At 50.2% G+C, this 27,153-nt stretch overlaps 1 protein-coding gene across 1 annotated transcript in view; it reads right to left on the bottom strand.

Moving 5' to 3' along the window:
* Positions 1 to 3,232: 3,232 nt before the first annotated feature.
* The window catches only part of LOC134357138 (uncharacterized), a 106,147-nt gene continuing 82,226 nt past the window's right edge, over positions 3,233 to 27,153 (bottom strand). Inside the window, exons 25-31 of the mRNA XM_063068435.1 lie at positions 21,648 to 21,675; positions 20,349 to 20,383; positions 18,772 to 18,791; positions 17,178 to 17,222; positions 14,974 to 15,113; positions 4,254 to 4,422; positions 3,233 to 3,644 (exon numbers count right to left, since the gene is read on the bottom strand). Coding sequence (XP_062924505.1) covers positions 3,464 to 3,644; positions 4,254 to 4,422; positions 14,974 to 15,113; positions 17,178 to 17,222; positions 18,772 to 18,791; positions 20,349 to 20,383; positions 21,648 to 21,675 — 618 coding nt within the window. The 3' untranslated portion in view covers positions 3,233 to 3,463. The remainder of the gene's footprint in view (positions 3,645 to 4,253; positions 4,423 to 14,973; positions 15,114 to 17,177; positions 17,223 to 18,771; positions 18,792 to 20,348; positions 20,384 to 21,647; positions 21,676 to 27,153) is intronic.

Below are 27,153 nucleotides of genomic sequence, written 5' to 3'. Positions count from 1 at the left end.
TCCCTGCACGCATGGAACCGTGGGCGCTCGGAGCTCCAGTACACCTGATAATCTACTCCCTCGTGCCGGACAGTAAAGCGGCCCTCAACATCGTCCTCCCTTTCCAGCTGCATGAAAACCTGACGCCGGAAAGAGATTACGGTGCGGAGGGTGCGTCTCTTAAATTTGTGTCGGATGGCAGTAATCTCCGACCTTACTTGCCCTAAACGGGCCAGTGGGGGAAGCAAGTCCTCATTTGGAATGAAAGGCTTAACATGCCCAAGCACGATACGTTGCGTGGGGGCCGTCACCAGCTCCATAGGTAAAAAGATGGTGTCCACCGTGACTCCCCTGCTTAGGGCCCGGTGCACTAGCTCTTCATTCACCAGATAGAACACCGCCTTTCCGAACTCCTTCTCGGTGGCCAGAATACCACCTTTCCCCACAAGGTCCTCCATTGCCTCCGTACACTTTTCTAGTGTCATTCCAGGGCGCAAAATACATTGCACCCCACGTTCCACCTTCACCGACCGAAACAGGGCGTTGTCCGAGGCGGGGGAGGCAGCCGCCCTTGCGTAACTCCCCGAAGGCCCGCGACTCCCTGGAGACCGGTCCGGCATGCTGGCGCTCTTTCCAGTCCGAGAATTTTGCGGCGGTGCCAGTTAGAAGTCCTGGAGCGAGTCGAATAACTGGCCGGGAAAGTTTGCAGTCGACAGTTCCTCGCTGGCTCGGCGCCAGGAAAGGCTCCGTCGGACTTGCAGAGACCCAGGCCGGGAGAGGCCGAAACGTCCTTCCAGATGCTCCGGCACCGGCACCGACACCGGACGAAAAATCAGGAAAACAATGGAGGAGGAACGTTGCCCCGATGTCAATGGGGGGAAAACGACGGCGTTTGCCTCCGGTTTTGGAGCGAAACGGCTTACTGGCGAGTTGCCAGCGGCCGCAGCTGGGAGCTACGCAGTAAGCAGCCGCCAACAAACCCAGTCCAAACCGGCAGCAAAAAAAACTCCACACCGAGCTTCCACGCCAACGCCGTCACTCACTCAGTTGTCCAAGAGACTTTTAGAGCCACCTCCAAAGTATTCCACGAACTTTATCCAGTAGTTTTCCTTCGATTTCTCCCAGCTCAGTCAGCACAGCTCCTCTCTGTGTCTGACCCCGGGAGTGTGTGATGGGACAGTGTGGAGGGAGATTCACTCTGTGTCTGACCCCGGGAGTGTGTGATGGGACGGTGTGGAGGGAGTTTCACTCTGTGTCTGACCCCGGGAGTGTGTGATGGGCCGGTGTGGAGGGAGTTTCACTCTGTGTCTGACCCCGAGAGTGTGTGATGGGACGGTGTGGAGGGAGATTCACTCTGTGTCTGACCCCGGGAGTGTGTGATGGGACGGTGTGGAGGGAGATTCACTCTGTGTCTGACCCCGGGAGTGTGTGATGGGACAGTGTGGAGGGAGTTTCACTCTGTGTCTGACCCCGGGAGTGTGTGATGGGACGGTGTGGAGGGAGTTTCACTCTGTGTCTGACCCCGGGAGTGTGTGATGGGCCGGTGTGGAGGGAGTTTCACTCTGTGTCTGACCCCGAGAGTGTGTGATGGGACGGTGTGGAGGGAGATTCACTCTGTGTCTGACCCCGGGAGTGTGTGATGGGACAGTGTGGAGGGAGCTTCACTCTGGGAGTGTGTGATGGGATAGTGTGGAGGGAGCTTCACTCTGGTAGTGTGTGATGGGGCAGTGTGGAGGGTGCTTCACTCTGTGTCTGACCCCAGGAGTGTGTGATGGGACAGTGTGGAGGGAGATTCACTCTGTGTCTGACCCCGGGAGTGTGTGATGGGACAGTGTGGAGGGAGATTCACTCTGTGTCTGACCCCGGGAGTGTGTGATGGGACGGTGTGGAGGGAGTTTCACTCTGTGTCTGACCCCGGGAGTGTGTGATGGGCCGGTGTGGAGGGAGTTTCACTCTGTGTCTGACCCCGAGAGTGTGTGATGGGACGGTGTGGAGGGAGATTCACTCTGTGTCTGACCCCGGGAGTGTGTGATGGGACGGTGTGGAGGGAGATTCACTCTGTGTCTGATCCCGGGAGTGTGTGATGGAACGGTGTGGAGGGAGATTCACTCTGTGTCTGACCCCGGGAGTAATTGATGGGACAGTGTGGAGGGAGTTTCACTCTGTGTCTGACCCCGAGAGTGTGTGATGGGATAGTGTGGAGGGAGCTTCACTCTGGTAGTGTGTGATGGGGCAGTGTGGAGGGTGCTTCACTCTGTGTCTGACCCCAGGAGTGTGTGATGGGACAGTGTGGAGGGAGATTCACTCTGTGTCTGACCCCAGGAGTGTGTGATGGGACAGTGTGGAGGGAGATTCACTCTGTGTCTGACCCCGGGAGTGTGTGATGGGACGGTGTGGAGGGAGTTTCACTCTGTGTCTGACCCCGGGAGTGTGTGATGGGACGGTGTGGAGGGAGATTCACTCTGTGTCTGACCCCGGGAGTGTGTGATGGGACAGTGTGGAGGGAGATTCACTCTGTGTCTGACCCTGGGAGTGTGTGATGGGACGGTATGGAGGGAGATTCACTCTGTGTCTGACCCCGGGAGTGTGTGATGGGACGGTGTGGAGGGAGATTCACTCTGTGTCTGACCCCGGGAGTGTGTGATGGGACAGTGTGGAGGGAGCTTCATTCTGGGAGTTGGTCTCTGTGTTTGTCTAGACATAGGTCGGTTGGGTAATAACAGCTTGAGAAGTCTGATTGGGAAAAGCAGAATATCACTGCGAACGACTACATAAGGAGTGAAGTGAAATTGAACACGTTTATTTCGCCCGTTGGCGGAGCAGATATTTCAGTCCACGGGATCTGCAGCAGTTCTAAATTCCTGCAGACTTTCCTGAAGCGTTCAGGAAGCTGAAAACAAACGACAGGTTTCAGTGAGACCCTTTCAATTGCACCTCAAGTCTCGGATTTGACTGGCTGATGAATTGAGGTGGGGAGAGTGGGGAGAGTTGTAGAACATTGCTGGTGGTACAGGAGAGATGGGCTGAGGGAAAGTTTGTTCATCACAAAGTAAATGGCGTCAAATGGTGATGGACGGATAGAGCCCATCCTTACAGGAGGTTGAGAGCATTTTAGATCCTCCTTTCTGTTCCAAGGCACCATCAACTGGGAAACCTTACCGTAGGCTGGGGAAGTGCGTGTGCTGGTGTCAGTTGCAGAGCATCGTAGACTAAAGTCCAATAGATCACGGGCACAAACCACCCTCCCCCCTTCCCACCATCGAGGCAAACAGTCCCTCCACCAGGCTGAATGGTCCCCTTGCACTGTACTGCCGACGCAAAACAAATTTCACATGCCAGTGATAATAAACCTGATTTTGATTCCCTGCTGCCTGCTTGCACCAATTGGAATATCGGCGCTACCTTTTCACCTTTAAAAACTATCCCTGTCTCAGAGGAATGGAGGGCGGGGTGTTCCGGGCAGGGATGGTTAGAGAGAAAGACCTCACCGCTGGCATTTGCCGAAGTGATCCGGGGTGTAGATCTTCCTGTCGATCAGCCTGGGTCTCTGCCGAGCCAAGGGGACCTTGTAATTCGGGAACCGTTCCTTCAACAACCTCTGCTCCAAGGGCGTCGGAAGGGGCATCTCCGGCGGAGCGTACGTCTCCCGCACCACCACGAAGGTGCTGTCACAGAGAGGGAGGGGTCGCTCACCGTTCAGTGACAGAGCACAGGAGGGGAAATCCTCTTCTACCGCCGACCATCACATCCCCTCCCCGGGTCTGCTCCATTCACCCCTCCTCCACCTTCACATCCCCCAACTCCCCTTCCTCTCTACTTCCCCTTCACCTCCCACACCCAGTCTTCCTCCTCTACCTCCATCACCCCTTCCCAAACCAGCTCCATAACTCCCCCCCCTCCTATATCAGCTTCTCTTCCGTCACTGTTCCCATTCACCACCTCATCCTCCCCTCGCTCGCCCACTCCCCTGCCTCTCACTCCCACTTCCTTTCCCCTCCACCGATTCCTCTCTCATTTCTCCCCTCCTCGTCCTCCGCTACTCCTCCTCCTCTCCCTATCTTCCCTCCTCGCCCTCCACCAATACTCCACGCCTCACTCTCACCTCAACACCACTTTGCGCCTCCCCCCCCGCATAGCCTGTCCCACCCCCTCTCTGCGATGCCATCTCAACCCTCCATTCTTTCCACTTCACCCGCCCTCCCCTTCCCTTCCCTCCCTCCCTCCCTCCATCCCGCTCCCCACTGCCCGTGCCCCCCACGGGCGAGGAGACTGACCGGTAACGGGGGTCCATCGGGAGAGAGTAGTTGTCGGGACGTCTCCCCGCCGGTGGAGTCGGGAAGATCGGCGGGATGCTCAGGGAGGAAGGGACGGAGATCCTCCCAGTCAGGCGGCCCCGGAGGGGCGGGGGTTCGCTCTGAACGACATGGACCTGAGGCTCCGTCACTGCGAACGCAGGGCCGGTGAGACGGGGCGCAAGGAAGAGATAAAGATCTTAGCGACATGGCGGCATGATAACAACCGATCGTTCAATGTCAATAAGACGGTGTAAGGAGGCGGTAGCATCTGCTCCTGTTTCGGCCAACGGTCCTCAGATCGGGAGGGCCGACAGCGCCAGCTTGCTAGGTCTGGAGCAGGCCAAGCAGCATCTCTAGGAAGAGGTGCAGTCGACGTTTCAGGTCGAGACCCTTCGTCAGGACTAACTGAAGGAAAAGTGAGTAAGGGATTTGAAAGTGGGAGGGGGAGGGGGAGGGGGAGGGGGAGATCCAAAATGATAGGAGAAGACAGGAGGGGGAGGGATGGAGCCAAGAGCTGGACAGGTGATTGGCAAAAGGGATATGAGAGGATCATGGGACAGGAGGCCCAGGGAGAAAGAAAAGGGGGAGGGGGTGAAAAACCCAGAGGATGGGCAAGGGGTATAGTCAGAGGGACAGAGGGAGAAAAAGGAGATAGACAGAAAGAATGTGTCTATAAAAATAAATAACGGATGGGGTACGAGGGTGAGGTGGGGCATTAGCAGAAGTTAGAGAAGTCAATGTTCATGCCGTCAGGTTGGAGGCTACCCAGACGGAATATAAGGTGTTGTTCTTCCAACCTGAGTGTGGCTTCATCTTTACAGTAGAGGAGGCCGTGGATAGACATATCAGAATGGGAATGGGACGTGGAATTAAAATGTGTGGCCACTGGGAGATCTTGCTTTCTCTGGCGGACAGAGCGTAGGTGTTCAGCAAAGCGGTCTCCCAGTCTGCGTCGGGTCTCGCCAATATATAAAAGGCCACATCGGGAGCACCGGACGCAGTATATCACCCCAGCCGACTCACAGGTGAAGTGTTGCATCACCTGGAAGGACTGTTTGGGGCCCTGAATGGTGGTAAGGGAGGAAGTGTAAGGGCATGTGTAGCACTTGTTCCGCTTACGCGGATAAGTGCCAGGAGGGAGATCAGTTGGGAGGGATGGGGGGGGGGGGGGGACGAATGGACAAGGGAGTTGCGTAGGGAGCGATGCCTACGGAAAGCAGAGAGACGAGGGAGGGAAAAATGTGCTTAGACGCTGACTGGGAGATCGCTTTGCTGAACACCTACGCTCTGTCCGCCAGAGAAAGCAGGATCTCCCAGTGGCCACACATTTTAATTCCACATCCCATTCCCATTCTGACATGTCTATCCACGGCCTCCTCTACTGTAAAGATGAAGCCACACTCAGGTTGGAGGAACAACACCTTATATTCCGTCTGGGTAGCCTCCAACCTGATGGCATGAACATCGACTTCTCTAACTTCCGCTAATGCCCCATCTCCCCCTCGTACCCCATCCGTTATTTATTTATATACACACATTCTTTCTCTCACTCTCCTTTTTCTCCCTCTGTCCCTCTGAATATACCCCTTGCCCATCCTCTGGGTCCCACCCCCCGCCTTGTCTTTCTTCCCGGACCTCCTGTCCCATGATCCTCTCGTATCCCTTTTTGCCAATCACCTGTCCAGCTCTTGGCTCCATCCCCCCCCCCCCCCCCCGTCTTCTCCTATCATTTTAGATCTCCCCCTCCCCCTCCAACTTTCAAATCCCTTACTCACTCTTCCTTCAGTTAGTCCTGACGAAGGGTCTCGGCCTGAAACGTCGACTGCACCTCTTCCTAGAGATGCTGCCTGGCCTGCTGCGTTCACCAGCAACTTTTATGTGTGTTGCTTGAATTTCCAGCATCTGCAGAATTCCTGTTGTTTGCTAGGTCTGGACATCACCTGGTCCAACCATATCGAAGTCACAGCCATGAAAACTCACCAGCACCTCTACTTCCTCAGGGGGCTAAAGAAATTTTACATGCCCCATAGACTCTGCCAATTTATTCGGATGCATAACGGCTTGGTCGGACAAATGTTCTGCCCGTGATGTCAAACTGCAGAGTTGTGGACAGAGGTCAGCGCACCACGGCAACCAACCTCCCCTCGCTGGACTCTGTCTACACCTCACTGCCTCAGTAAAGCAGCCAGCATATTCTAAGACGCCACCCACCCGGGACATTCTCTTTCTTCCATCGCCACCGCCACCCCCGCACCATCGGGGAGAAGATACAACAGACTGAAAGCATCACCAAGCTCGGGACAGCTCCCATCCCGCTGTTCTCAGACTCCTGCATGGACCTCTTATGTGATAAAGATGAATTCTTCATCTGGTTATCTTGCCCCTGCACCCTCTCTGCCTAGCTGCTCTACACTTTGTAACTGTAACACCACAAACCAGAGAAAATCTGCAGGTGCTGGAAATCGGGGCAACACACACAAAGTGCTGGAAGAACTCAGCAGGCCAGGCAGCATCTATAGATCCATAGACAATGTGGTCGATACTGTAGGTTACGAAAAAAATCTTGATCAACTGTGAAAGCAGAGGGTTGGGATACATGGATGTTTCTCTGGTTGGCAATCAGTGGTGAATGGTGTGCCGCAGGGGTCGGTGCTGGGCTCGCAACTGTTCGCAATGTACATTAACGATCTGGAAGAGGGGACAGTGTGTAGTGTATCCAAGTTTGCTGGTGATACTAAACTGAGTGGAAAAGCAAATTGTGCAGGAGATACGGAGAGTCTGCAGAGAGATATAGATAGGTTACGTGAGTGGGCAAGGGTCTGGCAGATAGAGTACAGAGTTAGTAAATGCGAGGTCATCCACTTTGGAAGGAAAAATAAAAGATCAGATTATTATTTAAATGGTAAAAGATTGCAGCACGCTGCTGTGCAGAAGGACTTAGGAGTACTTGTGATGAATCACAAAAGGTTGGTTTGCAGGTGTAGCAGGCTATCAAGAAGGCAAATGGAATGTTGGCCTTCATTGCGAGAGGGATTGAATTCGAGAGCAGGGAGGTTATGCTGCAACTGTACAGAGTACTGGTGAGGCCGCACCTGGAGTACTGTGTGCAGTTCTGGTCTCCTTACTTGAGGAAGGATATACTGGCCTTGGAGGCAGTACAGAGGAGGTTCACCAGGTTGATTCCAGAGGTGAGGGGGTTAGACTATGAGGACAGATTGAGTCGCCCGGGACTGTACTCGCTGCAGTTCAGAAGGATGAGAGGAGATCGTACAGAATTTGGGGGAATAAGATTAGGACAGAGATGAGGAGCTGCTTTTCCCAGAGAGTTGTGAATCTGTGGAATTCTCTGCCCAGCGAAGCAGTGGAGGCTACCTCAGGAAATATATTTAAGACAAGGTGAGATAGATTTTTGCATAGTAGGGGGATTAAGGGTCCTGGGGAAAATGCAGGTAGGTGGAGATGAGTCCATGGTCAGATCAGCCATGATCTTATTGAATGGCAGAGCAGGCTCGATGGGCTGAAAGGCCTACTCCTGCTCCTATTTCTTATGTTCTCATGTGGGCTGATAGACTGAGGTAGGGCTTTCTAGCCAGATAGATGTGAGATACATACACAAAATTCTGGAAGAACTCATCAGGTTGGGCAGCATTCATGAAGAGGCATAAACAGCCAACACTCTAGGCTGAATCTCTTCATCAGGACTGGAAAGGAAGGGGGACAGAAGCCAGAATAAGAAGGTGGGAGGAGGTGAAACTGGCAGGTGATAGGTGAGGGGGAATGAAGTGAGAAGCTGGGAGGTGATAGGTGAAGAGGTAAAGGGCTGAAGAAGAAGGAATCTGATAAACGAGGAGAGTGGACCACAGGAAAAAAAAGAGAAGGAGAGGCACCAGAGGGAGGCGATGGGCAGATGAGGAGAAGGGATGAGGTGGGAACCAGAATGGGGAATGGAAAAACTGAGAAGAACGATGGGGAGTAAAAGACGTGTTTAGTGGTATGATCCCATTGGAGATGGTTGAAGTTATGTGCTGGATAGAGGATTGTGGATGGTACAAGGACAGTTGAACGCTATTCCTGTTATGGTGGCGAGAATATGGGGTGAGGGCAGTAGTGATGGAAAGGAAACCTGTTTCTTTCATTATAGACTTCTATCGCCCCATCAAGCTCTCTGCTTCTTTCTCGACAACAGACCCAACCAGTTCCCCTCCACCACCACCCTCCTCTGTCTGGTAGAACTGGTCCTTACACTCAATAATTTCTCTTTCAACTCCTCCCACTTTCTCCAAACTAAAGATGTAGCCATGGGCACCTGCATTGGTCACAGATATGCATGCCTTTTTGTTTGTTACATAGAAACCCTATAGCACAATACAGGCCCTTCAGCCCACAATGCTGTACCGAACATGTCCTTCCCTTAGAAATTATTCAGTGTTACCCATAGCCATCTATTTTTCTAAGCTCCATGTACCTATCCAGGAGTCTCTTAAAAGACTGTATCGTATCCGCCTCCACCACCATCGTCGACAGCCCAGTCCGCACACTCACCACTCTCTGCATAAAAAACTTACCCCTGACATCTCCTCTGTACCTGCTTCCAAGCACCATAAAACTGCCCTCTCGTACTAGCCATTTCAGCCCTGGGAAAAAGCCTTTGACTATCCACACGATCAGTGCCTCTCATCATCTTATACACCTCTATCAGGTCACCTCTCATCCTCTATCGCTCCAAGGAGAAAAGGCCGAGTTCACTCAACCTATTCTCATAAGGCATGCTCCCCAATCCAGGCAACATCCTTGTAAATCTCCTCTGCACCCTTCCTATGGTTTCTGCATCCTTCCTATAGTGAGGCGACCAGAACTGAGCATAGTACTCCAAGTGGAGTCTGACCAGGGTCCTATATAGCTGCAACATTACCTCTCGGCTCCTAAACTCAATCCCACTGTTGAAGGTCAATGCACTGTACGCCTTCTTAACCACAGCAGCTTTGAGTGTCCTATGGATTCAGACCCCAAGGTCCCTCTGATCCTCCACACTGCCGAGTCTTACCATTAATACCATATTCTGCCATCATATTTGACCTACCAAAATGAACAACTTCACACTTATCTGGATTGAACTCCATCTGCCACTTCTCAGCCCAGTTTTACATCCTATCAATATCCTGCTGTAACCTCTGACAGCTCTCCACACTACCCAGAATACCCCCAACCTTTGTGTCATCAGCAAATTTACAGACCCATCCCTCCACTTCTTCATCCAGGTAATTTATGAAAATCACAAAGAGTAAGGGTCCCAGAACAGAGCCCTGATGCACACCACTGGTCACCGACCTCCATGAAGAATATGACCCGTCTACAACCACTCTCCGCAACCCTCCGATCCTCCGGAACGCCTCCCGTCTTCATTGATGATGCAAAGATCATTGCCAGAGGCTCAGCAATCTCCTCCCTCGCCTCCCACAGGAGCCTGGGGTACATCTCGCCTGGTCCCGGTGACTTATCCAACTTGATGCTTTCCAAAAACTCCAGCACACCTTCTTCCTTAATATCTACATGCTCAAGCTTTTCAGTCTGCTGTAATTCATCCCTACAATTGCCAAGATCCTTTTCCGTAGTGAATACTGAAGCAAAGTATTCATTACTTTGTATCAATATTCTTTGTATTCAAACAACAGGAATTCTGCAGATGCTGGAAATTCAAGCAACACACATAAAAGTTGCTGGTTAACGCAGCAGGCCAGGCAGTATCTGTAGTATCTTTGTATTCATATACTTTGTATATTGTATCATTTCTTAATGCATGCATTACTAAATGACAATAAAAGAAGACTGCATGTCCTCATAATCTAATCTAATCTAATTACCTCTGCTCTCTCCTCCGGTTCCATACACACTTTCCCACTGTCACACTTGATTGGTCCTATTCTCTCACATCTCATCCTCTTGCTCTTCACATACTTGTAGAATGCCTTGGAGTTTTCCTTAATCCTGCCCGCCAAGTCCTTCTCATGGTCCTTTCTGGCCCTCCTAATTTCATTCTTAAACTCCTTACTGCTAGCCTTATAATCTTCTAGATCTCTATCATTACCTAGTTTTTTGAACCTTTTGTAAGCTCTTCTTTTCTTCTTGACTAGATTTACAACAGCCTTTGTACACCATGGTTCCTGTACCCTACCATCCTTTCCCTGTCTCATTGGAACGTACCTATGCAGAACTCCATGCAAATATCCCCTGAACATTTGCCACATTTCTTTCGAACGTTTCCCTGAGAACATCTGTTTCCAATTTACGCTTCCAAGTTCTTGCCTGATAGCTTCAAATTTCCCCCTACTCCAAATAAACGCTCTCCTAACTTGTCTGTTCCTATCCCTCTCCAGTGCTATGGTAAAGGAGATAGAATTGTGATCACTATCTCCAAAATGCTCTTCCACTGAGAGATCTGACACCTGACCAGGTTCATTTCCCGATACCAGATCAAACACAGCCTCTCCTCTTGTAGGTTTATCTACATACTGTGTCAAGAAACCCTCCTGATCACACCTAACAAACTCCACCACATCTAAACCCCTTGCTCTAGGGAGATGCCGATCGATATTTGGGAAATTAAAATCTCCTACCACGACAACCCTGTTATTATTACACCTTTCCAGAATCTGTCTCCCTATCTGCTCCTCAAAGTCCCTGTTACTATTGGGAGGTCTATAAAAATACGCAGTAGAGTTATTGACCCCTTCCTGTTCCTAACGTCCACCCACAGAGACCCCGTAGACAATCCCTCCATGACTTCCTCCTTTTCTGCAGCCATGACACTATCTCTGATCAGCAGTGCCACGCCCCCACCTCTTTTGCCTCCCTCTCTGTCCTTTCTGAAACATCTAAAGCCTGGCACTCGAAGTAATCATTCCTGCCTCTGAGCCATCCAAGTCTCTGTAATGGCCACAACATCATAGCTCCAAGTACAGATCCACACTCTAAGCTCATCCGCTTTGTTCATAATACTCCTTGCATTAAAATAGACACATCTCAAACCATCGGTCTGAGCGCATCCCTTCTCTATCACCTGCCTATCCTCCCTCTCGCACTCTCAAAGCTTTCTCTATTTGTGAGCCAACTACCTCTTCCTCCATCTCTTCAGTTTGGTTCCCACCCCTCAACAATTATAGTTTGAACTCTCCCCAAAAGCCTTTGCAAACCTCCCCGCCAGGATATTGGTCCCCCTGGGATTCATTTGCAACCCATCCTTTTTGTACAGGTCACGCCTGCCCCAAAAGAGGTCCCAATGATCCAGAATGGTTATGTGGAACCTCAGTGGTTATGTTGAACAGTTCATTTTCCAAGCCTTCACTGTTATCGCTCCCCAACTCTTTCTGTGCTACATTGACAACGCATTTCTGCAGCTTCATACATCCATGCTGAGCTCATCAATTCCATCAAATTTGCTGCCAGCTTCCACCCTACCCTTAAATTCATTTGGTCCATTTCTCACACCTCTCTCCCCTTTCTCGATCTCTCTGTCTCCATCTCTGGCGACGGACTAATATTTTTTACGATCATACTGACGCTCATGGCTTTCTTGCCTATTCTTCTTCCCAACCTATCACTTGTAAAAATGCCATTCCCTTTTCTCACTTCCTCCGTCTCCACTGCATCTGTTCCCAGGATGAGGTTCCGTTCCCAGGATGAGGTTCTGTTCCCTGGATGAGATTTCCCTTGGCATAACATCACACCCTTGCTTTTATGTTCTAGTCCTGCCAAAATGAGTGCTAACGTTGCGTTTACCTTCCTGACCGCTGACTCAACCTGCAAGTTAACCTTTAGGAAATCCTGCACAAGGACTTCCAAGACCTTTTGTATCTATGATTTTTGAAATTTCTCCCCTTCTGAAAATCTAAGTAAACATCTATTGACTCTGTTTTGTCTGTCCTGCCTGTTACTTTCTCAAAGAATTCCAACAGATTTGTCAGGCAAGATGCCCCTTTAAGGAAACCATGCCGACTTTGGCCTACTTTATCGTGTACGTTCCAGAACCCGGCTGAGACTTCACCCTTAATAATGGACACCATCATCTTACCAACCACTGTCGTCAGGCAGAATGGCCTATAATTTCCTTTCTTCTGTCTCCCGCCCTTCTTAAAGAGTTCAGTGACATTCGCAATTTTCCGTTGTCCAGAACCATTCCAGAATCTAGTGATTCTTGAAAGATCTTCACGAATGCCTTCACAATCTCTTCAGCCGCCTCTTTCTGAACCCTGGGGTGTAGTCTATCTGGTCCAGGTGACTTATCTTACTTCAGCTTCTCAAGCACCTTCTTAGTAATAGCAAATGCACTCACTTCTGCCCCCTGCCTTCTCGAATTTCTGGCATTCTGCTAGCGTCTTTCACAGAGAAGACTGATGCAAAATACACATTTGATACACATTCTATCGATAGGACAGGCGGGAGAGCAGAGGGGGTGAAATGGCTGTATAGGTAAAAATGAAATTATATCGTCAGAAAGAAATGACAGAGGATCAGAAGGTGTTGAAGCATTGTGGTTGGAGCTAAGGGTAAAAGACACCGGTGGAAGTTATATACAGACCCCCAAACATCAGTTAGGATGCGGTGTACAATTAACAACGGAAATAGAAAATGCATGCTGTAAGGGCAATATTACAATAGTCATGGGGGATTTCAATACGCAGGTATATTAGGAAAAACTAGTTGGTAGGGGGTTTCAAGAGGGGCAATTTCTAGAATGTTCGTGAGATGGCTTTTTAGAGCAGCTTATGGTTGTGTGGGCACGTGGTCAAGTGGTTAAGGCATTAGACCAGCGACCTGAAGGTCGTGAGTTCGAGCCCCAGCCGAGGGAATGTATTGTGTCCTTGAGCAAGGCACTTAATCACACATTACTCTGTGACGACACTGGTGCCAAGCTGTTCGAGTCCTAATGCCCTTCCCTTGGACAACATTGGCCCATGGCCTCGCAAGACTAATGGATGCCTTTACTTTATGGTTGAGTCCACCAGGAGATTAGGTGGGTGTTGGGTGTTGGGTGTTGGGTTGGGTGTTGTGTAATGAACCAGAATTGGTTAGGGAGCTTAAGGTAAAGGAACCCTGAGGAGGCAATTATAATAATATGATCAAATTCACCCTGTCATTTTAGAAGGAGAAGCTAAACTCAGATGTATCAGTCTTACAGTGGAGTAAAGGGAATTACAGAGGCCTGAGAGAGGAGTTGGCCAGAATTGATTGGAAAAAGTCACTGGTGGGGATGAAGGCAGAGCAGCAACGCTGGAATTTCTGGAAGCAATTCGGAAGGCACAGGATACATACACCCCAAAGAGGAAGAATTATTCTAAGGGAAAGATGACACAACCGTGGCTATCAGAGGAAGTCAAAGCCAACATAAAAGCCAAAGAGAGAGCATATAATAGAGCAAAACTTAGTGCGAAGTTAGAGGATTGGGAAGCTTTTTAAAAACCAACAGAAAGCAAAAGTCATTAGAAAGGTAAAGATGGAATATGAAAGCTAGCCGATAATATTAAAGAGGATACAAAACCTTCTTCAGATACATAAAGTGTAAAAGAGAGAGACGAGGGGACATTGAATCGCTAGAAAACGATGCGGGAGGGGTGGAAATGGCGAATGAACTGAATAAGTATTTTGCATCAGCGAAAGGCATTGCCAGTATAGTGGAAGTTCCCGGTGTCAGGGGTCATGAAGTGTGCAAAGTTACCATCACGACAGAGAAGGTTCTTGGGACACCGAAAGGTCTGAAGGTAGATAAGTCACCTGGACCAGATGGTGTGCACCCCAAGGCTCTGAAAGAGGTGACTGAAGAGACTGCGGAGACATTGGTAACGATCTTTCAAGAATTACTAGATTGTGGAATGGTTCCAGAAAACTAGAAAATTGAAAAGAAATGAAATTATAAGCCAGTTAGTCTGACCTCAGTGGTTGGGAAGGTGTTGGAGTCGATTGCTAATGATGTGGTCTTGGAGGCAGATGATAAAATAGGCCACAGTCAGCATGGCTTCCTCAAGGGAAAATCTTGCCTGAAAAATCTGTTGGAATTCTTTGAAGAAATAATAAGCAGCATAGACAAAGGAGAGTCGCTTGAATCTTGGATTTTCAGAAGGCCTTTGACAAGGTGCCTCACATGAGGCTGTTTAACAAGTTACAAGCCCATGGTGTTACAGGAAGATTCTAGCATGGATACAGCAGTAGCTTATTGGCAGGAGCAAAGAGTGGGAATAAGTTTTCGGCTTAGCTGCCAGTGACTAGTGGTGTTCACAGGGATCTGTATTGGCAGGGGTGCAGTGCTAGCCGGAGCACAACCAGCTCCTCTCTAAGAAAAAAGCCGAAATAAACAAGCTAATTAATTAGGTGCCGCCCAGGGTGATTTCAGTCTCTCAGAAACTGCTGATCTCCTGGGATTTTTACACACAACAGACTCGAGTTTACAAAGAATGTTGCTAAAAACAACAAAAAAAAATCCGAGTGGCTGTTCTGTGAGCGAAAATATCTTGTAAAACCCACTCGCTGGATGGGGGAGAGGGAAGGGGGCAGAGGGGAGGGGTGATGGAGCAGGGAGGGGTAAGGGGTGGAAGGGGGAAGGGGTAATCGGCAGGAAGAGGTGGAGGGCGGGGGAGGTGGAGGGCCAGGGGAGACCGTTGAGTGGTGAGGGGACAGGAAGCGGTGAAGGGTTAGGGAGGGGAGTCACCTTGTACCCTCTGCGATTGGATGCAGTTTCCGTGCCGGGGCAGCCCGCGTTGACGCTGTATTCGCTGCAGCTGATGCACCAGCCGCCGCTCCTCACTCTGCACGGCCCGTTCCTGGCGCAGTAAAGCCCCCGCCTCCCTCCTGCGGGGCCAAACACGCAGAGAGCGGAGCTGCTGCAGTCTGCACCCCCTTCTCCTCCTCCTCACCTCCCTTCCCATCCCCATCATCCCTCCTCCTACACTCCCGCCTCCCGTCCCCTCCTTCACTGTGACTAGTGGAGTGCCGCAAGGATCTGTCCTGGGACCCCTGCTCATTGTGATTTTTATAAATGACCTGGATGAAGAGGTGGAAGGATGGGTGAGTAAGTTTGTGGATGACACGAAGATCGGAAGAGTTGTGGATGGAGCTGTAGGTTGTTGAAGGTTACAAGAGGGTATAGACAGGATGCAGAGTTGGGCAGAAAAGTGGCAGATGGAGTTCAATCTGGATAAGTGTGAGGTGATGAATTTTGGAAGGACAAACCAGAAGGCTGAGTACAGGGTTAATGGTCAGTTACTTAAGAGTGTGGATGAACAGAGGGACCTTGGGGTTCAAATCCATACATTCCTCAAGGTTGCTGCACAGGTTGATAGGATAGTTAAGAAGGCCAATGGGATGCTAGGCTTCATTAATAGGGGGATTGAGTTCAAGGGTAGAGAGGTCATGTTGCAACTCTACAAATCTCTGGTGAGACCACACTTAGAGTATTGTGTTCAGTTCTGGTCACCTAGGAAGGATGTAGAAGCTATGGAGGGGGTGCAGAGGCGATTTACAAGGATGTTGCCTGGATTGGAAAACAAGTCTTATGAGGCAAGGTTAGCAGAGCTGGGTCTTTCCTCTTTGGAGCGTAGAAGGATGAGAGAGGACTTGATAGAGGTCTACAAGATTATGACAGGCATAGAAAGGGTGGATAACCAGTACCTGTTTCCCAGGGCACAAATAGCAAACATCAGAGGGCATATGTACAAAGTTAAGGGAGGGAAGTTTAAGGGAGACATCAGGGGTAAGTTTTTTACACAGAGGGTTGTGGGTGCCTGGAATGGTGGTGGAGGTTAAAACATTAGGGGTATTTAAGAGCCTCTTGGACAGGCACATGGATGAAAGAAAAATAGAGGATTATGGGGTAGTGTGGGTTTAGTACTTTTTTAAAGGAATATATGGGTCGGCACAACATCGAGGGCTGAAGGGCCTGTATTGTGCTGTAGTATTCTAATCTAGTGTCTAGTGTCTCCACCTCCCATGCTCCAGTACCCCTCACCACCTCCCATCCCTTCCCTTCTCTATCATCCAAATCCCCTCCACCAACTCCCCCGCTATCCCCTCCCACACAGCACTCCTCATCTCCTCCTACCCCTCCCTTCCCCTCCCATTCACCTGTTCGTCCCACACATCGGCATCCCCGCGCTCACTCCACACAGCATTCCAGAACCCACATTGTGGGAGGGGTGGTACCGAGGGAGGGTCACACTGTGGGAGGGGTGGTACTGAGGGAAGGTCACATTGTGGGAGGGGTGGTTCTGAGGGAGGGTCACATTGTGGGAGGGGTGGTACCGAGGGAGGGTCACACTGTGGGAGGGGTGGTACTGAGGGAGGGTCACACTGTGGGAGGGGTGGTTCTGAGGGAGGGTCACATTGTGGGAGGGGTGGTACTGAGGGAGGGTCACACTGTGGGAGGGGTGGTACTGAGGGAGGGTCACATTGTGGGAGGGGTGGTACTGAGGGAGGGTCACACTGTGGGAGGGGTGGTACCGAGGCAGGGTCACACTGTGGGAGGGGTGGTACCGAGGGAGGGTCACATTGTGGGAGGGGCGGTACAGAGGGAGGGTCACACTGTGGGAGGGGTGGTACCGAGGGAGGGTCACACTGTGGGAGGGGCGGTACAGAGGGAGGGTCACACTGTGGGAGGGGTGGTACCGAGGGAGGGTCACACTGTGGGAGGGGTGGTACTGAGGGAGGGTCACACTGAGGGAGGGGTAGTACCGAGGGAGGGTCACACTGTGGGAGGGGTGGTTCTGAGGGAGGGTCACACTGTGGGAGGGGTGGTACTGAGAGATGTTAACTCTAATATTTATCATCTCCCAGTCTTCAGCTCCCTCTCTCTGTCCAGGATATAACTCTCTCTCCCCTCAGCCTCACTCCACTGCAAGGGGGAGGCTGTTACTTCACCTCTGCAGATCGGACTGAAGTCTGTCCATTACTGAGATCTTCACCCTGCAGGCAGAGAAAAAGCAACCATGTACACTCAGATCCCGCACCCCAGGGTGGGTTTGTTCCCTCGAGGAGAGACCCCCTCCCCTCAGTGTGTCTCCCTGTGTGATGTACCCGCCATCAGCTCGATGTGTCTGCCCTCTGATGCAGCACACCAGCATCTGCAGCACAGCTGGGAACGGAGTGAAGACGAAAAGTGGGTAAGTGTGTGTGTGAGCCTGTCTGTCTGTGTGTGTGTCTCTGTATGTGTGTGACGGTGTGCATGTGTGTTGGTGTCTGTATGTGTGTGTATTTTATGTGTGTGTGTGTGTGTGTGTGTGTGTGTGTGAGGGTCTGTCTGTGTGTGTCTGTGTGTGTGTGTCTCTGTATGTGTGTGTCTGTGTGCGTGTGTGTGTGTGTCTGTGTCTGGGTATTGGAAGAGCTGAGAGATTCAATGCTGAAGAGAGTAAGGGGGAGCGGGGGTGGGTTAGGATTATACTGGGAGTGAGGGGGAGGGTCGGGGTTATACTGGGAGTGATGGGGATGGATGGGGGTTATACTGGGAGTGAGGGGATGGGTGGGGATTATACTGGGAGTGAGAGGATGGGTGGGGGTTATGCTGGGAGTGAGGGGGATGGATGGGGATTATACTGGGAGTGAGGAGATGGGTGGGGGTTATGCTGGGAGTGAGGAGATGGGTGGGGATTATACTGGGAGTGAGGGGATGGGTGGAGATTACACTGGGAGTGAGTGGCGGAGTAGGGGCTATACTGGGGGTGGGGGAGGGTGTTTTACTGGGAGTGAGGGGGCCTGTCAGGGTTACAGTGGAGGATGGGGGTTATACTGGGGTTCAGGGTTACAGTGGGAACAGGGTTCTATTAGGGTGAGGGAGAACGGACCATCAGGGTTACACTGGGGGTGGGGAGCTTTGGGGGTACACAGAGACTGTGGGAGTTACACCGAGGATGGTGGTTACTATGGGAGGGTGGGAGTTACTTAGTCTGGTAGTGGCGGATGCTGGTTACCCGGGTGGGTGAGTGTTACTCTGGCTCTGTGGGGGGAGGGTGCGGATTATGCTGCAGTTGAGGGGGGAGTGTTTAGGATAGATTGGGAGGGTGGAGATTCCCCTGTGAGTGTGTAAGTATGCATCACCTATCACAGTAACAAAGTACGATCACACCAGAATCTCAATGTGGATCACAGATCAGGGGGTACTGGGGCAGCGCACGGAGGCAAACTAGGGAGCAACCTTTGGTCCCAGACAGGGGAGTGGGCTGGGACCCTCGGTACACGTAAACTGAATGGGGGCAGCAGGGACAAGCAACATGGACGGCCAGCCGCATTCCCACAGCAAAGCGGGACGGGCCAAGCACTCCCCAGGCAGGACACTCCATTCCCACAGGCCACTCCTGGGATCTTCTTGTGTGGAGCCCGGCTGCCTTAACGATCGTTCACCTTGCTCCCTGTTGGCCGCTGGTGGGGGGCACTGGGGAGAGGACCCAAGTCCTGTGTTGTCCCAGACGGACCCAATGCCCCCCACCCCCCCCCACGCCCCGTCATCAGCTACACTCACGGGCGGACTGTGCGGACCTCCTGTACAAAGGAAGGAGAAAGGATGAGGTTAGACTGCAGGAAAAATCAGCCCTTCAAACCCTTCCGTTCAGCAAGACCCACGGAAAGCACACTATCTGGGTGCGTCACAGCTTGGTACGGCAACTGCACTGCCTGGCCGCAGGAAGCTGCCTTGAGTAGTGTACACAGCTCAGCACATCACGGAAACCAGCCTCCCCCTACGTCGACTCTGTCTACATTTCTCGCTGCCTCTGTAAAGCACCCAACATAATCAAATACCCCCACTCATTCTCTCTTCTCTCTCTTCCCACTGGGTACAAGATACAAACCCCTGAAAGAACATATCACCAGAGTGAAACTCCCCCCACACCGTCCCATCACACACTCCCGGGGTCAGACACAGAGTGAAACTCCCTCCACAGCGTCCCATCACACACTCCCAGGGTCAGACACAGAGTGAAACTCCCTCCACACCGTCCTGTCACACACTCCCGGGGTCAGAAACAGAGTGAAGCTCCCTCCACACCGTCCCATCACACACTCCCAGGGTCAGACACAGAGTGAAACTCCCTCACACTGTCCCATCACACGCTCCCAGGGTCAGACACAGAGTGAATCTCCCTCCACACTGTCCCATCACACACTCCCGGGGTTAGACACAGAGTGAATCTCCCTCCACACTGTCCCATCACACACTCCTGGGGCATGGGTTAAGTATTGGAATAAGGATCTACAGGAACACAGAGCTGTTGAACATTTCAAGAGGACTAGAATACAAAAGCAAGGATGTAATGTTGAAACTTTATAAAGCACTGGTGAGGCCTCACTTGGAATTTTGTGAGTAGCTTTGGGCCTTATCTTAGAAAGGATGTGCTGAAACTGAAGAGGGTTCAAAGGAAGTTCATGAAAATGATTCCAGGATTGAACGGCTTCTCACATGAAGAACGCTCAATGGCTCTGTGCCTGTACTCACTGGAATTCAGAAGAATGAGGGGTGACCTCATTGAAACCTAGCAAATGTTGAAAGACCTTGGTAGAGTGGATGTGGAGAGGATGTTTCCTATGGTGGGAGAGTCTAAGACCAGAGGACACAACCTCCGAATAGAGGGGCAGCCTTTTAGAACAGAGGTGAGGAATTTCTTTAGCCAGAGTGGCAAATCTGTGGAATTCACTGCCACAGGCGTCTATCGAGGCCAAGTCTTTACGTATATTTAAGGCAGAGGGTGATAGATGCTTGATTGGCCAGGACATGAGGGGATACGGGGAGAAGGAAGGAGATTGGGGCTGAGAGGGAAATTGGATCAGCCTTGATGAAATGGCGGAGCAGACTCGATGGGCCAAATGGCCTAATTCTACTCCTATATCTTATGGTTTGTTTCACAAACACGAAAAAATCGGCTTGAAATCCAAAGCAACTCACACAAAATGCAGGAGGAACTCAGCAGGTCAGGCAGCATCTATGGCAAGGAGTAAACAGCCAATGTTTTGGGCTGAGACCCTTCTGCCTGAAACATCCATTGCTTACATTGTCTTTTTTGCTCCCTTCCTGATTCCCAGCATTAAATCCTTAAATCTTACCTTATCTTTCGACTTCACTGGGGAAACAGTTTGATCTGTGTAAGGTAAAACATATGCATGAGTTTGCAATGATAAAGAAACTCCTAATTCACACCACGGCTTGGTCAGCCCAGGGGTGGACACAAAGGAGACATCACTGTACCAGGCTGGAGAATCGCTTCCCAGCCACCCTCGGGGACCCTGGTGTTCAGATCCAAGTGTTCAGCCCAAGGACAGGAAGCAGTGGCCCCAGTCTTCGTGGAAAAGGTTCACAATAACTCATGGACAGCAGAGAATCTCCCTCCACACTGTCCCATCACACTCCCGAAGTTAGACACAGAGTGAAGCTCCCTCCACACCGACCCATCACACACTCCCGGGGTCAGACACAGAGTGAAGCTCCCTCCACACCGTCCCATCACACACTCCCGGGGTCAGACACAGGGTGAAGCTCCCTCTACACCGTCCCATCACACACTCCCTCCACACTGTCCCATCACACACTCTCGGGGTCAGACACAGAGTGAAGCTCCCTCCACACCGTCCCATCACACACTCCTGGGTCAGACACAGTGAAACTCCCTGCACACCGTCCCATCACACACTCCCTCCACACCGTCCCATCACACACTCCGGGGGTCAGACAGAGAGTGAAACTCCCTCCACACCGTCCCATCACACACTACCGGAGTCAGACAGAGAGTGAAGCTTCCTCCACACCGTCCCATCACACACTACCGGGGTCAGACAGAGAGTGAAGCTTCCTCCACACCATCTCCACTGGCTAAAGAGATTCACCGAATCTCTTTTCTGAATGGACATCGCTCTATTCAGAGACTGTGCCCTCTGGTCATAGACTCTCCCACTCTAGGAAACATCCTCTCCATGTCCGCTGTATTTAGGCATTGCAATATTCAATATCTTGGCATCATTCAGCCCATGGCTTGGGGCAGGAGTTATAGATTTCCGATTCAGGTTTGCTTGTTTACGATGTCATCAAAACACACAGTGAAATGTGTAGTTTCTGTTAACAACCAACACAACCTGAGGATGTGCTGGGGGCAGTCCACACGTGATGCCACATGATATAGTGCCAGCATAACACGCCCATGTTCATCAGAACAACACGGAATGTAACAACAACAGAACAACCCCCTTTCCTCTCTCCCACCCACCCACGGACATACATAGCCCTCCAATCTCAGGACAAGTTGCCTCTGGGCTTCCAACTCACTAATTCCACTGACTGATGGCCCCCACTCCCCGCTGGTGAGAGATTGGGGTGGGGTGGGTCTGCGGAACCTCCTGAACCCTCCTCACCTGAATCCACGGCTCTTTTCTTGGTCACCTGAGGAACAAAGGGAACAGAGGAGGTTAGTCATTCCGGGTGGGCCTCGAGGCAGACACCGCGGAGGGCAGCGGAGGGAGGGAGGGAGGCAGAACTGCCAACCTCCAGTTACACCCAGTGAACCCCACCACACTGTCACCTCACCCCTCTTGCCCCAACAAACACCCCAGAGGCAGATCTGAGATCGGACAGAGGAACGTGACTGTTGTCGGGATCTCTGGATATGAGCACCTATCAGAAAGAAGGTAAAGGTGACGGTCAAAGCAAATTGGTGGGGTGGGATGCAAGCAGGAAAAGGTTGAAGTGAATGAAAACACACTCGACGATTGAGGAACAGCTTCCTCCTTTCCTCCGTCAAAGTCAATTCAGTATCAAAATACGTATACAGCATGTTGCCATTTACTACCGAGATTCCCTAAGGAAATACAACAGGTTTTTATGAAAAACTCCGACAACAACCCAATCTGCAAAAATAAATCAATCTATAAATATATGGATGAATGGAAGAATTAATAAATAAGATATAGACAGACAGATAAATAGACAGATGGATAGACAGACAGATAGACAGACAGATAGAGACAGACAGATAGAGACAGACATAGATAGACAGATAGACAGAGACAAACAGATAGACAGACAGATAGATACAGATAGACAGACAGATGGATAGTCAGACAGATAGACAGATAGATAAATATCTAGAGAACAAATAAATAGATATGATAGGTAAATAAATAGATATGATATTTATATACAGATAGATCGATAGATAAATTGATTTCCGGTCGAGATGGCACCTGGGTACAATGCTCCTTCGGTTGACATCTCTTGGATGGATCATGTAACAATATATTTCACTTATTTTATGTCTTTTGCATTCGTTTTTCATTTTTAACATGATTCTGGAGCTCTTAGAGCCTGTGATTTGCAGTCTGGAGATCATTTCAGTGTATCAGCGCGTTGCAGTCTCCGAAGGGATTCCAGTTATGCCAAATTACTGGCATAATTTACATATTACTATTTATTATTTATGGTGCAACTGTAACGAAAACCAATTTCCCCCGGGATTGATAAAGTATGACTATGACTATGACTATGAGACAGGCAGTGTGCGGTAACCTTGTGCCGATTAAAGTGACAAGGGAGATTGAAACGCTGGCTGCCTGCCTGTGGGATCGCTCTGCTGCCAGACAGAGGTGACTGACTTTTTACCACTGGTGAGATCGCTCTGCTATGGAGAGAGGAGAATGTTGCCCAGGTTTTCTGCACTTTGGACGTGGAATTTTTTTCAGTCTTATGGTTTTTCTGATTTCTGTGTTTTTCACCCAATCTTTCTAATTTTTTGCCTGTGGGGAGGTGTTTTGGGGAGTCGAGGTGCCTGTTCTGGTTTTCTTTGCTTTTTGTGCAGGGAGGGGGGTATTTGGGGGTTGTTAATCGTGCCACCGTTCTGTTCTTTCTCGGTTTCGTGGCTATCTGGAGAAGAAGAATTTCAGAGTTGAATACTTTGATAATAAATGCACCTTTGAATCTTTGATAGATATCTAGATAGACAGATGAACAGGTAGACAGATAGATAGATAAATAGGTAAAGCTGAGAACACAAGTGAGTCTGTAGGTTGTGGAATCAGTTTGGAGTTAACATGAGTAAACACTACCTCAATATATTGCTCTTTTGTTGCACTATTTTAATTTTTTTTTGTAAATTATAGTAATTTTTCCACTACTGCTGCCACAAAGCAACATATTTCACAACATGCACTCAATGGCCAATTATTTTAGGAACCTGGTGTGGTCTTCTGTAGTCCGTCCACTTCAAAGTTCAATGTGTTGTGTGTTTAGAGATGCTCTTCTGCACCCCACTATTGTAACACATGGTTATGTGGGTTACTGTCACTGTCCTGTCAGCTTGAACCAGTCTGGCCATTCTCCTCTGCCTTAACAAGGTATTTTCATCCCCAGGACTGCTGCTCAATAGATTTTTTTTGTTTTTTTGTTTTTCACACCATAAACTCTAGAGACTGTTGTGCATAAAAATTCCAGGAGTTCAACAGTTTCTAAGATACTCAAACCACCCCATCTGGCACCAACAATCATTCCACAGTCAAAGTCACTCAGATCACATGTCTTCCCCGTTCTAAGCAACGTTCACAAAATGCTGGACGAACTCAGCAGGTCGCGCTGCACTTATGGAAACAAATAAATAGTCGAGATTTCGGGACAAGACCCTTCATCGGAAGAGTTTGACCAGGATGCTGCCTGGATTGGAGGGCATGTGCTGTCACGAGAGGTTGGGCAGACTTGGGCTGTTTTCTCTGGAGTGGCGTTGGTTGAGGGGAGATCTGATAGAGGTTTAAGAGATTATGAGGGGCATAGACAGAGTTTACAGACAGTATCTTTCTTCCAGGGTTGAAATGTCTAATACCAGAGGCCATACATTTTTAAGGTTATTTCAAGGGAGGCGTGAGAGACAGGATTTCTACACAGAGAGTGGTCTCTGCCTGGGGTGGTGATAGAGGCACATACATAACAGACTTTTTAGTGATGTTTAGATAGGCACATGAATGTGAGAAAAATGGACAGATATGGACATTGTGCAGGCAAAAGGGATTGGTTTGGCTGGCCATTTGATGACTAACTTATTGGGTCAGAACAACACTGTGGGCTGAAGGGCCTGTTCATAGAATAGTACAGCACAGTACAGGCCCTTCGGCCCACAATGTTGTGCCGACCCTCAAACCCTGCCTCCCATATAAGCCCCCAACTTAAATTCCTCCATATACCTGTCTAGTAGTCTCTTAAACTTCACTAGTGTATCTGCCTCCACCACTGACTCAGGCAGTGCATTCCACGCACCAACCACTCTCTGAGTAAAAAACCTTCCTCTAATATCCCCCTTGAACTTCTCACCCCTTACCTTAAAGCCATGTCCTCTTGTATTGAGCAGTGCTGCCCTGGGGAAGAGGCGCTGGCTGTCCACTCTATCTATTCCTCTTAATATCTTGTATACCTCTATCATGTCTCCTCTCATCCTCCTTCTCTCCAAAGAGTAAAGCCCCAGCTCCCTTAATCTCTGATCATAATGCATACTCTCTAAACCGGGCAGCATCCTTGTAAGTCTTCTCTGTACCCTTTCCAATGCTTCCTATCAATGCAACCTATCAATGTCTCTCTGCAATCTTCGACAATCCTCTCTCTACACTATCCACAACACCACCAACCTTTGTGTCATCTGCAAACTTGCCAACCCACCCTTCTACCCCCACATTCAGGTTGTTAATAAAAATCACAAAAAGTAGAGGTCCCAGAACAGATCCTTGTGGGACACCACTAATCACAATCCTCCAATCTGGATGTACTCCCTCCTTCACCACCTCTGCCTTCTGCAGGCAAGCCAATTCTGAATCCACCTGGCCAAACTTCACTGGATCTCATGCCTTCTGACTTCCCTACCGTGTGGAATCTTGTCAAATGCCTTACTAAAATCCATATAGATCACATCCACTGCACTACCCTCATCTATATGCCTGGTCACCTCCTCAAAGAACCCTATCAGCCTTGTTAGACACGATCTGCCCTTCACAAAGCCATGCTGACTGTCCCTGATCAGACCATGATTCTCTAAATGCCCATAGATCCTAACTCTAAGAATCTTTTCCAACAGCTTTCCCACCACAGACGTAAGGCTCACTGGTCTACAGTTACCCGGACTATCCCTACTACCTTTTTTGAACAAGGGAACAACATTCGCCTCCCTCCAATCCTCCAGTACCATTCCCGTGGACGACGAGGACATAAAGATGCTAGCCTGTGCTGTACTGTTCTCTGTAATAACTTGGCTTGGAGACACACAGGAGGCTGGGACACGGAGGTCTGGAGCAACACACAGACTGCTGGAGGAACTCAGTAGATCAAGCAGGTCCCGTGGGGACGGGGTGTGAGGGGGGGGGTTAACGCTTCAGGACTGTGAGGGTGGAGGGGAAGTGGGTGGAACAGAGAGGAAGGGAGACAGCTGAGATACAGGCTGGGTGCGGGGAGAGGTAATGAGCAGGAGCAGGCAGGGGTAGGGAGAGAGAAAGATGACCAAGGTGAGTGAGACTGGGTGGGGGTCAGATAACAATGGGGAAGGGACAGTGCAGGGGGATTTCCTGAAGTTCTGTGGGTGAATGCCGGTGTATGTTGGTGATAAGTCAGGAGTAAACAGAACCGGATTCCAGCATCTGCAATCTCATGTCTACATGATTCCAACAGAAAGTCTATGACCAGAGGCCAGAGCCTCAGAATACAAAGACGTCTCTTTAAAACAGAGATGAAGACAACGTTCATCAGCCATAGGGTGGAAAATCTGTGGAATTCATTGGGTATATTTAAAGCAGAGGTTGATAGATTCTTGATTGGTAAGGGTCTCGAAGGTTACGGGAGAAGGCAGAGGAAAGGGGTTGAGAGGGATAATAAATCAGCCACGATGGAATGGCAGAGCAGACGCGATGGGGCAAATGGCCAATTCTGCTCCTCTGTCTTATGGACTTACACCCGCGCTCTGTTTCCCGTTAGCCTGTCCACCTGTTATTCAGACCAGCACATCCCCCCTACACTCCGCGCCCTCATATTCCATTAGAACCATTGATGGCGCAACCTCCTCAGACACCTTCCGGAGGGCCACTGCCCCCACCAGTCCCCCTTTCCCCAGCGTGTGCGCGACCTCATTGGCAAACTTCACTGAAGTGGGTGTTCCTATCGTGGTTAGCGGAACACAGTTACAGCTCCGGCAACCTGGGTTCAATTCTGTCACTGTCCATGAGACGTTTATACGTTCTCCCCCTGAGCCAGTGGTTTCCTCCTGGGGCTCTGGTTTCCTCCCACAGTTCAACGACGTACGGGTTAGCAGGTAAATTGGTCACATGTTCATAGGCTCAGTGGGATGAAGGGCCCATCACCGTACTAAATATCAAATAAACCTTGGTGACTCTGTGTGGCAAAGTGTTGCTACACTGGAAGCCAGTGTGGCTCAATGTGGTCCGGCACTGGAAGCCAGTGTAGATCGATGTGGTCCTGCACTGGAAGCCAGTGTGGCTCAATGTGGTCTGGCACTGGAAGCCAGTGTAGATCGACGTGGTCCTGCACTGGAAGCCAGTGTGGATCAATGCGGTCCTGCACTGGAAGCCAGTGTGGCTCAATGTGTCCCTGCACTGGAAGTCAGCGTAGCTCAACGTGTCCCTGCAGAGGGGACCGGCGAGGTACAGTGTGTTTCTGTACTGGGATTCAGTGTGATTCCATGTGTTCCTGCACTAGTTCCCCATGTGGTTCAGTTGCCACTGGGTCACAGTGTAAATTAGAATGGCACTGGATACCAGTGTGGATCTGTTCGGCCCTGTGTGCCAGTGAGGATCGGTATGGCACTGGGTGCCAGTGAGGACCAATGCCGCCAGTGAGGATCAATGCTGACCCCAGTGCCAGTGATTATCAGCATGGAATCCA

Source organism: Mobula hypostoma, chromosome 15 (genome assembly GCF_963921235.1).
Source record: "Mobula hypostoma chromosome 15, sMobHyp1.1, whole genome shotgun sequence".
NCBI lineage: Eukaryota > Metazoa > Chordata > Chondrichthyes > Myliobatiformes > Myliobatidae > Mobula > Mobula hypostoma.
Note: the sequence above shows the minus strand (reverse complement) of the source record. Positions and strands in the feature narration are given on the sequence as shown.